At 37.7% G+C, this 18,426-nt stretch overlaps 1 protein-coding gene across 4 annotated transcripts; it reads right to left on the minus strand.

Moving 5' to 3' along the window:
- Positions 1-9,569: 9,569 nt before the first annotated feature.
- On the minus strand, positions 9,570-17,119 carry LOC121312165 (coiled-coil domain-containing protein 106-like). Of its 4 annotated transcripts, none has more exons than XM_041244136.1 (5): positions 17,067-17,119; positions 14,280-14,501; positions 13,808-13,993; positions 12,880-13,059; positions 9,570-12,300 (listed from the first exon to the last, which is right to left on the minus strand). In XM_041244136.1, the coding sequence occupies exons 2-5, from the start codon at positions 14,479-14,481 to the stop codon at positions 11,951-11,953; spliced, it is 918 nt and encodes a 305-aa protein (XP_041100070.1). In that variant the 5' UTR covers positions 14,482-14,501; positions 17,067-17,119; the 3' UTR covers positions 9,570-11,950. The 4 variants fall into 4 exon arrangements, with proteins under 4 accessions (XP_041100070.1, XP_041100077.1, XP_041100069.1 ...); XM_041244143.1 differs by having other exon boundaries at positions 13,808-13,990; positions 16,946-17,104; XM_041244135.1 differs by having other exon boundaries at positions 16,946-17,104.
- Positions 17,120-18,426: the final 1,307 nt, after the last annotated feature.

Raw genomic sequence — 18,426 nt, forward strand, 5'->3', positions numbered from 1 at the left:
TTGACAGCTCATCCAGGAGCCTCAAAGCCGTGCTTCTCCATAATGGTAACAAGTACCCGTCTCTTCCCCTGGCTCACTCGGTGCACCTCAAAGAGGATTACAACAGCATCAAGACCTTGCTGAACGCCTTGAAGTATGATGAGTACGGCTGGGAGGTCATAGGAGACTTCAAAATGGTAGCATTCCTGATGGGTCTCGAAGGCGGTTTTACCAAGTTTCCCTGCTATCTTTGCCTTTGGGAAAGCAGGGACACCAAGGCGCACTACCACAGGAGGGACTGGCCACAGCGGACCGAGTTCTCTGTGGGGAGGAACAACGTCAGGTGGGAGCCACTGGTGGACCCCTGGAAGGTGCTGATGCCACCACTGCACATCAAATTGGGCCTTATGAAACAATTTGTCAGAGCTCTAGATAAGGAGTCGGCAGCCTTCAAGTACCTTCAAGACTTCTTCCCTAAGCTGTCTGAGGCAAAAGTCAAAGCCGGTGTCTTCGTCGGACCACAGATAAAGAAGATCCTGGAGTGCAATGAATTCCCCAAGAAGCTCACTAGTAAGGAGAAAGCAGCTTGGAACAGCTTTGTCGCAGTGGTTCGGGGCTTTCTGGGCAATCACAAGGCTGAAAACTATGTGGAGCTGGTTGAGACTCTGATGAAGAACTACAGCACATTGGGCTGTAGGATGTCCCTCAAAGTCCATATCCTTGATGCTCATCTTGATAAATTCAAGGAGAACATGGTGGGAGACTGCATTTGGGGGCTGATTCATGAAAGTGATTTACAGTATAATCGTAAATCTCGAAAAACTACTCACTTCTAAATCTTTTGTAGTCATTTTTGTATTACTTTAGTATAAATACATGTTAATTTGGATTCATATGTTGTTTTTTTCTGACTTTATGTGAAAGAAAAGATACAAATTCGCCCGTTTTCTCATTGGAAATAGGTAAATTTCAAAATATCACTGTCCTGGTCACAAATTTTTGTGGGGAATAATAACCATTTTCTATACTTTTGAGGCATAAGCAATTAGGAAATAACACTTACTACCCAGGCTTGAAAGTCTGGCATCTCCGACCTCCCTCAGTGTAAGTGATTTGCAAGCTGGGGAAACCTCTGGACTTCTCTTCATCCTTTCAATTCACCCCCTATCCTATTTCGTTTCCCCTTGTTAGGAAGTAATGCTCGTTAGCCTTGGAGGGCGATTGGTTTGGTCTCACCTCCATAAGGACGGCTCTCCGCGAGCCAAGGGGACCTCTTTACTAAGTCACAAGCTCTTCTCACCTTCTCCACAGGTTCCCTGCAGACAGCCTTTTCTCATATCCCCTGTACTGTTTTTTTTATCTTTTGTTCCATGCTACAATTATGATTTTGCCTGTGGTCTTCCATTGTGTGTAGCATCACTCAGTCTCTTTGTTTGTCAATAAAACCTGAGAGCCTGGTCAATGTTTCAGTTACACTTCCGAGTTCCTCCCTGTCTGTCAACGGCTAGCCCACCCTCCCTATCACACAACAATATACAGTATAGAGCCTCCTGGGGCCACCACCTTACCACAAAATAAGACTTTACACCGTATACATGGGGAATACAACTGTTAATGTTACAAAACTAGTAAAAAAAAAACATTCAGAGTTGTTTTTTATATTAAGTTAATTAATTACTTTAAAATAGTAATATTTATACAGCTGACCACAATTGCATCCTTTCATTGTTAAAATATACCTTCAGATTCCTGATTTTAATGTGCCTTTAATTTGCTGAAACTTCTTTTTCATTTTGACCGTTTTTCTCTTTGTTTAAAATGAATTCAATTACACTGGACTCATCTCCCCAACATGCTACAATAAATATTGCAGTTTATCAGTTATCTCCAACTTTTTTCATGGCCAAAATCACTTTAGTGTTTTCATTGAGAATTGCTGACAATATATTTTTTGAGGTAATGTTATTCTGTCACTTTTATTTCACTTACTTGAATTACCGCATGACTGCCAGGCAATTACAGTCTCTATTTCTTTTCCTTTTTTCTTGGCAATTTCTAACTGTCAACATTGAAAAGAACTACAGCCATTTATTTTCCCCAATGGATTGCCTCCCGAGAGAACGGCTTTAAGACCTAGACTGCCTGAATGTAGTTGTGTTTCCACTTCTTCAGGGTGAGCAATTACACAGTAAAGAGTTGAGCAGCAAACACTTCTTTGTTTGAACATTTTGCACTGACTTCAGCCAGATCTCCACTGTCCACCCATTCTGAATGTTAGTTAGTTCTGTATGCATCCTGCTGTCCTTGGCATATTGATTGTAATTATGTTTTTTTTTTTTTCCTGTGGAAAATTCCAAATTGACTATACTGCCATCTAGAGCCGTGCATAAACATTAATGTGTATACGTACAGGGATCCATCATCTTAGTTACAATTGACAGGTGCTCGTTATTAAAGGTTAGATCTGATATCGTGTACTGGTAAACATCTAGGTTACATAAGGCTTTTGGTTAACCGCCATATATTCCAATTGTACTATTATATTGTCCAAATAATTGCCCACCTTAAAACATCTTCGTTCTTGTCATTACCCAAATAGCTGATGCCCTATTGAGTGACATGTGTTGCAATTAATGACATGTTTTGACCCAGAGGTGAAATGACCTTCCTGAAAATAAGACAAGCCAACTGAGAGCTTTCTTTAAGCTTGTGCAGTATTAGGTTGAATGTTTGTATAATATATTGGATAATACAGCGTGTGCTTCAGAACTTTACCTATATAGCCAGTGTCAACAAGGATGTCTCTCAGATGAAATAAAGTGCTGAGAAGGCCACTGGGGATTGTAGGAAACAAACCTAAGCATCACTGTTGAATACTGCAGCTTGAAGATTCTGTTTTTGGGGGTGTAATTCCTATTTGATTCAGATTTGCAGTGATCCTGTCTGACAGTTTAGTTTTTTTTAATCCTCCCCCCTCTGCCAATCACACACAGCACACAGTCAGAACAAAGATACTGCTTTTCTCAGTCCATGTTGGCCTCTTGATTAGGTCAGAGCTATGCTGTAATCTCGTTACTCATTAACGAAAGGTAACTGTAATACCTTCCAATCTAGTAGTGAACATTAACTAAATATATATTTATTCTGTCTTTTGTGGAAGGAAGCATTTATTTGTGTGTGTGTGTGCGTGTTTCCAAAAGTACTAATACAAGGAATTATCTGACTAAAAAAAGATTTGAATCTGCCTCCACCAAATTTTCTATGCAATTAGGTTTTTGGCTCTGGTGTGTGATCAGCAGGTCTGGGATGTACTCCATATGGCTGTTACTGATAACACATTCTTAGGGGCTACTGGGTAATAGTTCTGCTGGCTTAAAAGGAGAAAATATAATGTATTCTCAAAACAGCCCTGCGGCTAGCATTGCTATTTGCCAGGAACAATCAAGCATAGGCAGTATTTCCACTGTAGCAGTAGGGGGGCCTACACTGCACTGCTTTCCAACTGAGAGTGATGATTCATGACATGCTTGGAGTTTTGCTGAAAACGGAAAATTGCTGTCCTGATAGAAAAAGATAATACAATCTAAAATAAAGCAGATAAACCATATCTATTTTTCTCTAAAATTCCTATAGATTGCAGATATTGTTTTTAAAGCATTGAAAAATGAGTGCTAGTACCCAGATTAGAACGTAGGTGTGTGTTGCCAGACTTCAGAATCATTTAGAATTAAATGTAGCTGTATTCAAAGCTTTTACATTTACTGGCTAAAATATATATATTTGATCTAACCTAACATACAGTATTGAATATGATGCTGTCTGTTTTGTAGAACAGCATTTTCTTTCTTTTGAATGATTGCAATTTGAAAGTTCTGTACACTGACTAATCTTAGTTTACCACATTCTACATATTTTATGTGGTACCACTACTGATAATATATTGTACACATAACAAAAATATTATTGGTGCTAATTTTCCAGGTTCTTATTTCTTGAGGCCAGAGTCTGACTCCATCACGTGAAATGATGTTGACAGTGTATCAGCCTAGCCCCAGCTTGCGAGATGCCTGGACAGAGTGACTGGGGGTGTGATCACCTGCGCTACCTGAAGGGAAGAATCTGCCTGCATCGTGTCAGACTGTTGCCAGTCCCATTGCCTCTCACTAACTTCACACACACAATTATTCTGCTTTAAAATTCACGCACAGGCCCTGTAAGATCAACCCCACTTTAATCAACGTGCCTGATAGATGCCAAAACAAGGCATTTCCTGGAGCCCGCAGTGGCAGCAGTACAATAGAGACAAAGGCAATATTGTTTAATTTGCCAGGCACAGAAATACTGAGACATCAAAGAAAAAAGTACTTTTGGGGGGAGGGGGGGTTTATAGGTACATCAGTGCATCTGTTAAGCTTATTTGTCACTGCCTTTTGTATGGTTTTTTTTATTATTATTTTTTTTTTTCCACACCAGCAACTTCCATGCGCTGTATCTGTTGTTTATAAACAACTATCATCCAGCTTCCCTAGTATCCCTATATTAGGACTGAGTTGTTTGCTGTTGTTGCTTATCACGTCAACAGAATGCCTATTTATGCACAGTACTACTGGGGCTGCATTCTTTTTATATTAAATGGTTAGTATTAGTATATTAGTATAGTACTTGTGTGCACCAACTTGCATTCCACTTCACCTGCTGCAGTTCTATGCTTTTCATCCTCTAGCAGGAGAAAGAAGCTCAGTGAAGAGGCAGACCCCAGCGAGTGGTGGACACAGCTGGTAACAGGGCACTGTTAAATCCAAGCAGATGCCATGCAATCAAGTCTCTTTTTTCAGGAGCCACTTACTGTATCACAGCTGCTACAAGCACTCCCAGTGATTCATTTTTTTTGGGGGGGGGGAGGGGGGGGGGGGGGGTGGGGGGGGGGGGGGGGGGGGGGGGGGGTGCTCTAGTCTATTTGCCGAATTTCAGTCGCTATTTTCAGGCTTAATATGCTTATGTAATAGAGATTCAAGTGTCAATAGCCCCAGTAATGGACAATCAGAATGTGCTGGGAGCAGCTAATCCATAGACCTGGATCACTCTGGAGTTAAGAGCCACCAACATAAATAGACGCTTACAGTGAGATGTCTACACTTCCAGAGAAATCGTGAAGATTTTAATTGCTTCCTTTTTGAGTACATGTTTGAGTGTGGTTGGCACTGTGGTCTCCAGCTACTGGCCTATTCTTTTACAACACTACGCTGACAATCTGAAAACTAAATGGACCCAATTGCTTACCCATCCTCCCTCTGCAAGCAGGATCATCCTTACAGAAATATAGCACAGTTTTTGCAGTTTTATTATTCTTTTCCCACGGTTATACACTACGCACTATGCAACAGTTTACCCTGGTTTAACATGTTTATTTACATGCTTTACCATACCTCACAATGCTTATCTGTGCTTTCACTATGCTTTATTACACTTTTATAAGGCCATTTAGGCCTCAGTAATACAGACTTCTCATTGCAGGTTGAGTCAGAACACAAGGCTCCAAACAGGAAGGAGGACTGAGGGTTCAAAGAAACATCTCCAAAGTGTAGCTCCATGTATTGACCTGCTTGGGTTAAATCATAACAGTTGAGCGCATCTCTGTTGACACTCAAACCACGTTTTAATAAATGATTCTCTTTATAGACAAATGAAACACAGTCATGCAGTTAAATTTTCCAACAAAAAAATGGCTGTATTTATTAATTCAAAACAAATTATACAGAAAGGATTATTATAAAAACAAATCAGACACAATTATCAGTTTAAAACAAAGTGCTTATGAATCTAAAAACATACAGAAATGTTCAACTCATCGAACACTGATGGCAAGTTGATTACCAATTCTAAACAGAAACAGAAGCCTATTGTTAATAAAGCACTACCTTGCAAACATGTCATGCAGTGGTACTGCAAAAGGCTCATAATGTGTGCAGTACTACTGTATTTAAAAGTAAATCATTCCCAACACCGCATTATATTGCTATTTTTTGTATTCTTGTAAGAGTAAGGCTCACTCATTCAAAACTTATTTATACAAGTTATTATTTGTCAACCTCCATTTCAGTAATTGCAGCATTACAGCCTTTGGCATGGGTTTGCTGTCAAACCTATGCCAATCTCAAGATTCTCGCAACATAGCAGTGACATGAATACTCAGTAAATGTGAAACATTTGAAAATCCAAAATACAGTAAAAACTAACTTGGAAAAACACTAGAGACAGACAAGAGCAGAACATATAAACTGGTATTTAAAAACACTGAGACAGACAAGAGCAGAACATATAAACTGGTATTTAAAACACTTAGGTCAGTTCTAGTACTGTAGTTTTAAGCTGGCAGTACAGTTGCATGATCTCTTAAAGAGAGCAGGTCAGTTTAACAGAAACAAGTACATTTGCTAGGAAGTGTGAATACATTTGTCTTCATAATGGCAGGCACTTTCTTTCCCCAGTTAGCTTAAACAGCACACCCAGGCCGACCTACTAGTAGGGCTCTTGTAGAAAAAAATGGATGATTCCTGCAATACTGGTATAGACTTTCTGTGGCTGAATGGACACAGATTTATACTACACTGCTTTAAACTCCTGAAAATGATCAGGGGCATTCAGCACAAGTTCCTTAGACCAGAACAGAGCCGACTGCCTTTGAGCCCCATTCATAGTGCTCTAAATTCTAGGATCTTGCCATTTCGCCTCTAGAGCACAATGTGAACAGTGGACTGGAGAGTGAATCCAAAACACTGACATGCCCAACAGTGCTTCGCATGCTACAGCAACAGCAGTCCAAACAATTGGGCCGTTTCTCACACAACCAGATTCAGAATCTTAAGTTTGGAGCTTGATGTTAGTACAGTACAAACACAGGTGAACACCAACCAGTTCAGTTAAATCCTTGCACCTCCGGCACTCCCTTTGCATATAATACAAGAGCTGCTTGGGTTTCTCTAAAAACCTGTTCAGACATTTGACTCGGACACACAAGAATCTCATCAAGCGTGATGCTAGGATTTCTACAGCGAGCTGTACACGCTTGTGTGATTTGATACAGTACAAGCATAGACTAATTCAAAGCATAAGCCTCCATCTAATGGCAAGTCTAATAATAGCTAAAACTGGGGATTTGACCATTCAACATTTTTTTTTAACACTGACAATATGAACTTGTTAAGATAAAAAAAAAAAAATCACAATACAATCCTTGCTATATGAAAGCACTGTACTGTACGGCTTTAACAAGTGATTCTAATTACCAGTCATGTAACAGTATTTGGGATGTTCTTCTTGGCTAAATATAGAACCTATAACTTAAATACCTGTAAAAATACAAATGACATTTAACTAGTATGTTAATAAAACAGTTATTCAAAATACAGCAATAAGGCCAAGCCAAGTAAGATTTAGGCTTGACTAATGTGAATTTCACTGTGTCATCATTTGAAAGCCACTGACCGAAGGATACAGCTCATAGGGTTGACCTGTATTTACATTATCGAAAAGGGGAGCTGCAATCAACACTTTTTTCATTTGTTGTTTAATGGCAGTTACTTTATAAAATGACAATGGCTTATAGTTAGTGTTCCGCGTTTCCAGTTTCTTCAGAATTTTACCATAAATTACAGGATTATTTTTTAACAGGATGTCTGTTTTTATTGATTTTTACACTGGTTTACTGATTTTTGTCTATTATTCAGTATTTTCCCAGTATTATTTTCTAGGAAATACACAATATTTTGATTAATATGCTGTTTTATTTTGACTCTGACATCATAATAAGCAGCCTTACACTGCATCCTAGGAAACAGCAGACGTTTAGACGTCAGAGGATCAGATAACGTTCAAACATGGTTCTCTGTCACTTCACAAACACAGTATCACCTGATTATGTTGGCCAATCAAAGTCTGATTATTTTGTAGCAATTGCTGGGCGCAGTAACCACCAGCTTGATAAAAACTAAACTGAAATACTTACTCAAAAATATAATATTTTTAGTGGATGAGGAATGGGGAGAAAACGTAAATCAGTTTATGAATATTCAAAAGAAAACGAATGAAGCTTTTACACACGCTTTAATAAAGAGAGGCAGAATGACGGTGTAATGAGTTTGTCAGAGCACTGCGCTTTGCTGGACTGTTTATTGCAGACTGCTGAGATGTATGTATTGGAAACTTAGTGAGACGGTACTGTCCATCAGCTAAAACACTGGCAATCTTAATCGTAAATACTTGATAGAAAATGGTGATGCTTTGGTAAACTTATGGATCGCATTGAAGGAATTGTCCAGAGTGATTTTTTGAGGCATCTCCCAATAGCTTCCACCACCAAGTTCTGTCAATTTTCTTTTATTGTTATGATTTCAAGGTGAATAAACCTGTTTTGTGCTGTTTCATGTTCATACCTTCTGTAGATACTATTTCTGTCAGCACAGCGATTGCCCAAACATTCGTGAAGTACCAGCTAACTGTGGGAAAATGTGGCCTCGACGTGTACAGATTCTGCTTCATCATACATGCCAGGGATATTAAACTTAATCAGAAACTAGAACTGCTACGCATCATATTCCACATGTAAAATGTGTATACTGAGATCCCCACCACAATTTTTACCGCTGTTTCAATTAAAAACTATTTATTACTGATTTTAATATACTGTATGTAAAATAAACTCTGAAAAACTCCCGTATTTTATTATATTTTTTTAAAGATAAAAACCGAAAATGCGGAACACTACTTATAGTTAATGACTGTTAATTCATTTTTTAAGTATAAACAATTATTTTTTGGATGGACTATGAAGAGAATCTGATCTGTGTGTTGTACAGATTGTGTAACCTCTGTATTGACCATTCCTAAGCACGTGTATCCAGAGGTCAGTTTGTTTAATATGGTAAACATATTAGTAAAATATTAAGAGGACAAGCCTTTAAAAGGAAATCACAAAAAAAAATCTCTCCATATAAATCACTAAATCACAGTAATTTAATACAAAGTAGATTGTAAATAACTGTTTTTGCAGTGATTAGAAACTAAATAAGTTAACAAACAAAGTTTTTAGTTAAATATAATACCTAATTAAGCCAAACTATACTACAGCTATCTATTTATTAGGTGGTTTTAATGTGGCCTGGAGTTTTCCTGTCTTGCCACAGAGGACTAGCAGACACATGTAAATATTGTGGGTGCATTGCAATATTTTGTACATTTATCACTAAATACATACATACATACATACACACACACACACACACATATATATATATATATATATATATATATATAAAATACACACATACATACACACACACACACTGATGCACAATGAAAACGCAACAGTCCAAGTTTTACATCAACAGCTCATTGGACACATACATGTTATTTACATGTTAAATAGTGAGCAGATAGGTTTGTTGATTGTTTGAGTAGTACTGTTACCTGGAATAACAAAATACTGAGCTCAAGTCATTTGATTTCATAAAAACGGCAGGTGCTCAGTGTTTGGTATTTGAGTCTAGTTAAAATTGCCAAAATGAGTTTCTATATAAATAGCCATTCGGAAAGACATGATTTTAATTAACTTAAAAACAGCAAAATACCATGCCCCGCTTGAGTAATGAAGATCGCCTGGTTGCTATTGGCACAATTGAAGATGGCCTGTCTGAGAGATGTTGCCTGGAGAATTAAATGTTCTGCATCAACACTCAGCAGACTAGTCCAGAGAAACCAGCTCTGTGAAGGACAGGTCACATCCTGGAAGGCAGGGGATTACCACACCGGCCCACTGCGTTGTGGTGAGTGTTATGCTGACTGTTACGTTGTTCTAGTCAACCAGTGGGGCAGTGGAAGTGTGATGATGTGGGGAGGAATCTCCTTTTAACACAAGAACACCTTTGGTGCAGACTGAAGGCGACCTTACTGTGATACATTGAAGAAGTCCTTGAGGCAACAGTTTTTCCGTTCCTGCAAGGCAGTCCGGAAGTTTTCCAGCTGGACAATGCAAGGCCACACAGTGCTAGGATTACAATTGCACGACTTCAAGAAAACCATGTCCAGGTCTTGCCGTGGACAGATTTTTCTCCTGACCCGAGTCCCATAAAACATCTGTGAGACCAAAATCGCCAGTGCCATCCACAGGAGGCAACCGCGACCAGCCAACCTTCACCAGCTGTCTGCAGCTGCACAGGAAGAGTGGTGGAACATTCCACAGCAGTCTCTCCAGAGGCTGAGTTAATGCTCAGGGAGGTCATACCCAGCACTAACTTTGTAATATTTTCATTTTGACAGTGTGTATTTTTGTTCACATTTTCTGTGATTTAGTTTGATATCTATGTTACAATTTTTGATTAAATCTATTAGATGTGAATGTTGCATTTTCATTGTGCATCAGTATATATATAGTAGTAGCTATGGACTGGAGAGCATGGCTATAGTGGGAAATTACTGACTTGAGGGAAGACTATTGTTACTGACAGGGGGCTAAAATAGCCGAAGCCGTTGGAAACAACAGTCATTTAACGAGTGTCATTTAAATTTCCACTATTAGTCAGTCAAAATAATGAGAGGCAAGATTGGACAGTAAATATGACTAAATACTATAAAGCCATAAATATTTGCGAGCCTTTCATTATGCGTTTTTTGCTTATTATAAAAAAAAAAAAAAAAGTGAACATTTTTGGCATGAACATCTTAGTGTTGTACATACAATGAAGTAATACACTACTACCAGTGCAGCAGGTCGGCAACATTTTGTGATTTGCCAAATATTTTGGCAGGGTGGAAAGAAGACCTCTATTGCATAGCAGTTTCACCCATTCCAGATTTTACTACAATCTACATTAGCCACACTATATAGGTAGCAAGCTCAGGTGTATCTTATTAAAATCCTAGTAAAACCAGGAAGGGGTCAAACCGCTATGCATCGGGAGTTGTATTTCCATCCCTGTTTTGGTCGCAAATATTTATGGCTTTACAGTATGTTGTTTAAATATAGCTGATACGGCATAAGTAAATAACAAACAGAAAAAGTTTTTGTACATACCGCAAGTTTTCTATTAGGTCACAGATTTGCCGTTCAACAGTTTTTTCATTCAGCCATTGTATCTTCATGTTTAGGATTGGAGGTGGAGGGCGTTCCTATGAAAAGGGGCAGGGCTGACAGTGATGTGAATCAATCACATGACAGACGGAGACTACTGCCCAGTGGTGTAAGGATGTGAGGGCAATAGTTAATTCTATTTTTCTTTCTATGATAAGGTTTTAACCAAATCACAGGCCTCAATTTCTAAGCACTGACATGCTCTCCATCTATCTATATCTACATCTAGAGAGAGCGTGATATCTGTGCTTTTCGCAAATGCGAAATACAACATATAAAATGAAGAATCTTATGATGCAAACATAGAATTACATTTTTAAATTGGGGGGTTTACACAATAAATACTTTAAATAAATACTTTCAATCAGTAGAGTGTATAAATATATATATTTTATCTTACTGTATTTTTAGAGAGGGCACAGGCAGTATTTACTGTGAATAGGCAGTTAATTAAACAGTGGGGGACATTGCCGTTACTGCCGCTAAAAATTATGGTAACTCAGTTTTTCTGTTCTAGGTCTGTTTATGTCAAAATGTTTAAAAATAAGCGGATAATGTTTAATAAAAAAAAAAAAAACTATGTATACAGTTTTAGAAATAGTTTAAATTCAAGAATCATGTTTTTAATTTTTTTTTTTTTTTTTTTTTAACCTTAATGAATTTTAAAAGTCTTATCTACCAAAATAAGGCATTCCCAAGTGCACCACAAATAATGATTTCTTAACTCCAAACCATTTAAGTGAAAATTATTTTTTTTAAACTGGTCTGCAATTATCATTAGTTTTGATATTTTTCATCGAGGACCGGGTGACTCCACCTCATTTTCAGGGATCTACTGTGCCCTGTCTAATGCTTTTCAGCTTTTACATCATGTATTTTGGATTTTTTGGCTGTTATTGGCAACAGCTCACCAGTAGCTTTCATTAACTCGATTTTCCGGGACAGGCTCTCATCATTTTCCATGAGAGTGGCACATTTTTGTGCGTATTTAACCAGCGTCTCTTCGCGTGAATTGAAGAGTCCCACTACCGACAGCATGTCTTTGGCTGCGAGGTGTAGCTCCGCTATGGGTGCGGTGTTAGCAATGGTGTTCCGGTCAATGCCGTAATGACGGAACGCTCCGCTCATGCTTTTCTTCTTGTTGAAGGTAGACAGCACCTGCTTGTACCGATGAATGACATACTGCACACCAGTTGCTGGAAAGGAAGTAAATGCAATATATACACACACATATATACATACAAAATTAAACCACAGTTTCCTTTTAAAAATACAGTACATAATTTTCTTGACTCTGGAAGCAAAGAAAACTACAAACTGAAAACAACAAACTGAAAATAACCAACGGTTCCTACGGCCATTTCAACTAGTAACTTGCATTATTTATTTGTAATATTGAATTGTTTTGTTTTTTGTAGACTATAATGATAAGAAAATCACATAAAAAAATCATAATGATCTCTCTTCAATCAACAGTTATTTGAATCTTTTCAAAACTAAGTGTCTATAAGCATCTTACCCAAGGGGTACATTTCTAATAAATTGCACTGCTATTGCGGCTTGTAAAGAGAATCAAATGACAAAAAAACTATAATAACTTAATAACACTGATTTTATAATAATGCTGTTATCTTACCACAGTTGCTGCTTGTTTTGTTATTTGATTCTTATAAAAAGCCACTATGAGGGTAGCAGCAGCATCATTTATAAAGTAATCCTAGGGTTAGTCCTCTTTTGTCTTTAGACACTATGCTTTATAAATCGACATGTCTTACCTCTTTTTCTGCTGTAATCTTTAGATCTCTTGCCCCTCCTTTTGTCTTTGTGATGCTTTCTTTTTTTGACCTCACTGGAAGTTGCTGAAGACACTGTTGTCAATGACATGTCAGAGCCGCTGTCCATGCTGAATGCTGAGCTACTGGATGTTGTTCTGGACCTTTTCCTTGGCTTAGTATCTGAACGGAAAGCACAAGTATATTTAAGTGTAAGAATGACTGTGCAGTTATGTACAGAGATATTTTGAAGAGAGTGGAAATCGATATTCTACTAACAACACAATCCTGCTTTCGAAGTCGTCTTTCTTGGGTGCCTTGACCTTGCAAGAGGGATTAAACTGTCCTCTTTCTCAGAACCCTGCAATGTCTGTCTCAGAATTTCTATCTGCAATATGCCTTAGATTGCCGCTTTCTTATTGAAGAGCTATTACTTTAGCTTTTATTTCAGTGGTCAGTTCAGAGGTCTTTTTTTGTTTTTGTGGTTGCTTAAAGATTTTTTTTCAAAGTTCAATGGTAAATCAGCAGACAAATGGCTGTTACTCCAATTTCTACCAAATTTCCAACAAATGCTTGATACAAAGTATACAAAAAAAATCCATTAGATGTACATTAAAAATAGTAAGTGTCTAACTCAGAAGAGCTCAAAAAAATAGATTGCAAGTATGTAACTTCATGCCTATATTGAACCTGCCACTACCTTAGTTTTAAATTATATAAATGCAAAAATCAAGGACTACATACAGTTTATATTTGTTTGATTTTGTATTTATTCATAATCTAGGCTGTTACAGGGCTTTTTGAGGGTGAGCTCAGACTTGTGACCAGTGGTGTGTGTGAGTAATTATATATATACATATATATATATATATATAGTGTTATATATATAAAACAAGGCAAGATGTAAATGCAAGCAGTCTCAAGAGTTTACCTTCAGTCGTCTTTGGACCTCTGGTTAAATTTTCAATTTGTGAACGAAGAAAGCTGCGATCTTGCTGGAGATCTTCAACCTGTTTTTCAAGATAGGTGATCCTTTCCTGTTTGCTTTCTAGTTGGCATTTGAGTTTAGTTATGGTCAAAATGGCAGTAGGTGAAAGGACCTCTGCTGTGGATTCTGCTGCAACAAGAAAGGAAATTACAAATTGTGCAGTCTTAATATCCTTATCGAAAACCATATAAACTATCTCATATATAATAATTTTGTCATATGCAAAAACATTTTGGATCTACATAAAGACGTATTTATTTATGTATTTGTTTGTTTATCTATTTATTGGATAAGTTATGAGAGCTGCCCTTTTCTAGAATTTCATAAGCATTTTTTCTTAAACCTTTTAAAAAACAAGTAATTGCAACTACATATATCGACTTCCAAAGGCAAGAATCTTAAGACTTGTGCTTACTTGAAACTACACTGCTAGATGTATCGTCGTGCTCAGCATCACTTGCTGCGGCTGCAGCCCTGCTGTCCCACTGCACCGTCTCCGAATCGTCTCTTATCAGCCGGTGCATGCTGCTCACGGTCGCTTTCTTTCTCATGGCTGAGCTGGAGTGTATTTCGGCTTCAGGGGAATATCTTATAGGCTTTGGCCAGAGAGCTGACATGTCTTCTTAAGGCCTTCTACCTGTACAAGAAGAACGGATCATTACTATTCAATGAGAAGCACAAGTGTAAACTACTGCATAGAAGTGAGCACATGGAGTACAAATGGATTAACCAAGCGCACTGTACACATTTTGTGTCTAAGGAAGCATTACTGAACACTGTGTAGTGTTTTGAAAACTCATTACCTGTGCTGATCTTTTTCAAGAAAATAGTGATGGCTTTGAAATTATTATTCGCATACAATGAGTAATTCAACTGAGCACTGAAAGCCAACAGACTTTACATCCATTTCTAGCGCAACTCAAACCAAGGAACTCTCCATACGAATATCATACCCTGGTGGGTTATTCAAACAACAGGTCTCCCTTACAGCCACGCAGAGCACATGTTCTGTAGTCCAATATGCAAGGATATGCAGTTCCGCTGAAGAATTCTGTGGTTTGAAGCAAGTTTCTGTTTGGTTTCTTCCCAGAGTTGATTAATGAATGTGTCTTGACCCAGGGGTATGTCAATAATAAATATCAAAGCAATTACAGTCTTGTTGAAAAATGCATGGGGACAGGTAGAGCATAGGACACTCCAAACGCTGCACACCTGGAAAAAAAACTTTTTACTACTACTTTAAATACTTCAAGAATTGACATTGTACCTTCATTAAGAGTCTGTTATCCAAGTTGGGAATTGTTTCTGCCCCACTATGGGATACACAAAGTCACAAAAAGCTGGAAATTCAATGTTCTACAATACACAGAATCATATGATATGTACTAGGGATTATGTGTTAATGCATTTGAGGAGGCTCACATATCAACCATGTATTCTGTTCCAAGATTCTTAGATATCAGGCAACAACATATTTGCAATATTTTATATATACAGTACAAAAGAAATCTTAATATTCCAGAAAGACGACAAACATTGAGTTTTCCTACAAGTTTTTTTTTTTCTCTGGGACTGTATCTGTTAGCAAGAAATACCCCCCCCCCTTACATAAAGATGTAAGATTATAAAACTAGCATAAACAAAGTAAAAACAATAGCTTACTGGGGCTAATCAACCTCCTAATAAAACCTAGAATGGGCAAAACTACTATGCAGTATGTGTCTTATTTCCATCCATGAACAGCACTTTGATATTTGTGGTTTGACCCACAATCCCATACGGTTATACATTCCTGCAGTTTTTTTATTAACTAGTTTATTTAAAAGACTTTTTAGACAGTTGCACAGTACAGGTGCTGGGGCCTATAGTGCATTATGGTTAGCTTCCAGGTAAGTGCATTACTTACAATAATCAGCCCCTTCATTCACTAAAACAGAGGGTTGGAGACAGATATAACATAGGCAAAACTAATCTCTGGCACTTTGGTCATGACAGTAGTTCTACCTTATACTCTTGGTGGTTATGCTTGTGCAAATACAAATGGTTTGCAGCTGTAGAACAATCAGTAAATCTTTACAAATCAACCCATTCTTGCTACAGTAAGTTGTAGATCATGTGTGTTTGCCATTGACAAAGTACAAGTTGTAACTTGAAGGGAATCTGATAATATTAGAAGCATTCAGTGTTATCCTGTTTATTGTTTTTTAAGGGAACATTCACAAAATTGATAAACCAGCATTCATGGATCACCATACTTTTTCAAGTTGGGATTGCCTTTAAAAAGACTTCGCTGTGGCAAGTCTCCTCTACTGAAAAAATACCTGATTCACATATTAAATAAACATGAAAACGAGTAACAAAAGCAAAAATACATACTGTAGTGTTTAAATGTAATGTCTACTTTGTGTCAGAGTAAGAAAAAAGCAAGAAGAAAGCAACCATTTTCTTCTCTGGGGTTTGCTAATTTGTACACCAGGAAAAATTAAACGGTGCAGCTGGCAATCAATAAAAATGGCATACTTTAAAAATGAAGTCGGTTCAGCCGGGCCAAAGCAAAATGAATGCAATTGCACGCTGAAGGTTCAGCTGTGCCACTGGGATGCCACACTATCAGTTACCCCATCTTAGACCAAGCAGCCGCCACTGAACCCAACGCCCCCCACCTCCGTGTTCCGTACTCCGTCACCATGGAGATAGTGACAGCCAATAATTTGTTTTCAATAAGACAAAACAATGTTTGCTAAATAATAAACTCGACGTCTAGCGTTGTAGGGAAACTAGATACGTAGTTTAGATATTAGAGGAACCTTATTAAAATGAATACAATCGTAAAATAAGATATAACTGTAAAACAATAATATTTTACATAAACTACAAAAACACATTTTTTTGTTTGTTTGTTTGTTTTTTAGGACGTCTACTCGGTCTTGTCGTGCATAGAGTATCTGCAAAAAGTGTGTACAAAATGAAATATGCCTTTTTAAAACGTCTTATTTAATCTGCTAATTATATTCATCTCCACTTTCATTAAAAGAAAGGATGCACGCGAGAATATCGTTGTATCAAATGCAAAATACATACCTCTAATGTAGTTTTTCCTACACAGAACAGAGGGTTGGCAGCTCGTCACTATTTAAACTAAAAAAGGTTTTTTTTAGGCTATATAGAGGAAACGGTCGATTTGTTTTCAGAAGCGGCATACCTTGAAAGCAGCGCAGCGCTTGCTTCTTTGTGCCTGAGGCCGGGGATAGGGGGGGGGGGGGGGGGGGGGGGGGGGGTGATTGGCAACATTGACAAAAACACCGACCAGTCAAAATTAAAAGGCTGAAACCGCAGCATTTCCCTTCCTTCCGCGTCGGTCTCAGAATGCTGGGATTAGAAGTGCACACTGGGATTTGGAGTGCTTTGGGACGTACAGAAGATGTCCTGTGTTGTGTGCTTCAATCCTTTTGTGCGTAATTGTACTACGTTTACTATCTATGTATCTATTTTGTAATGCATGTATGCTTTTTCAAAGTTTTAGTAGGGTAACTTATCGAACTCCATCACACAAACTGTTTAATAATAATAAAAACCGATATACTTAAGAAGGGATAGCTTCCTTTTCAATTTATTTTTTACAAGGGTTTTTTTTTTTTTTTTTAGCTTTATATTTTAAATTGAAAAAGAGCATATACGGCTAACTTATTGTGAACTGGATTAAACATCTGGTATGAGAAAGTGATTGTACAAAAAAACAATGTAAGGAAAGACCAAAAAAAGAATATTGAGAGAAACACTTATATTAAACATCTTACGATTCAACAGCTACTATGAGCAGTTTTAATTCTTGATTAAACCCGACTACCAAGAATTACCAAAATGTTAAACAGCTTTATTAGGAGAGGAAATGCACAAAACGATAAAGTAGAAAACAAACGGATAATAAAGCATAAACTGTACAGTCATAGTATGAATGGTAAACCGCAGAGATGTCTGGGAAAGCATGCATTGTAAAAAATAAATAAATAAATAAATAGACCCTAGCAACAACATGATCATTGTTTAATGCAGCTTGGGACAAAGATTAATAAAGTGCAAAATTACAGCACACATTTACCTTGGTAAACTTGCATTGAAACTTGCACTGAAGCCTGAAACATAATATCACATAAATCAAGACGTACGTGTGTTTGCATGGCGGACAGCTGTTTTTATTATTATATTTGTCATATACACTATAAAACAATTAACACAGTCTGCAATATACTACCTGTATTGTAATAAACAAGACTAATGCAATTGTACCCCAGATGTTATCTACTCACTACCAATACCAAGTGAATATGGAAGAGCTATTGCAAGGCTTCAGAGGTATAGTGCTGTTCTTCAGCTACCCAGTTCTCTTCCTTGCAAGGCTTCACAGAGGTATAGTGCTGTTCGTCAGCTGCTGGTTCTCTTCCTTGCAAGGCTTCACAGAGGTCTAGTGCTGTTCTTCAGTTGCCTGGTTCTCTTCCTTGCAAGGCTTCACAGAAATATAGTGCTGTTCTTCAGCTGCTGGTTCTCTTCCTTGCAAGGCTTCA

Source organism: Polyodon spathula, chromosome 3 (assembly GCF_017654505.1).
Source record: "Polyodon spathula isolate WHYD16114869_AA chromosome 3, ASM1765450v1, whole genome shotgun sequence".
Classification (NCBI taxonomy): Eukaryota; Metazoa; Chordata; class Actinopteri; order Acipenseriformes; family Polyodontidae; genus Polyodon; species Polyodon spathula.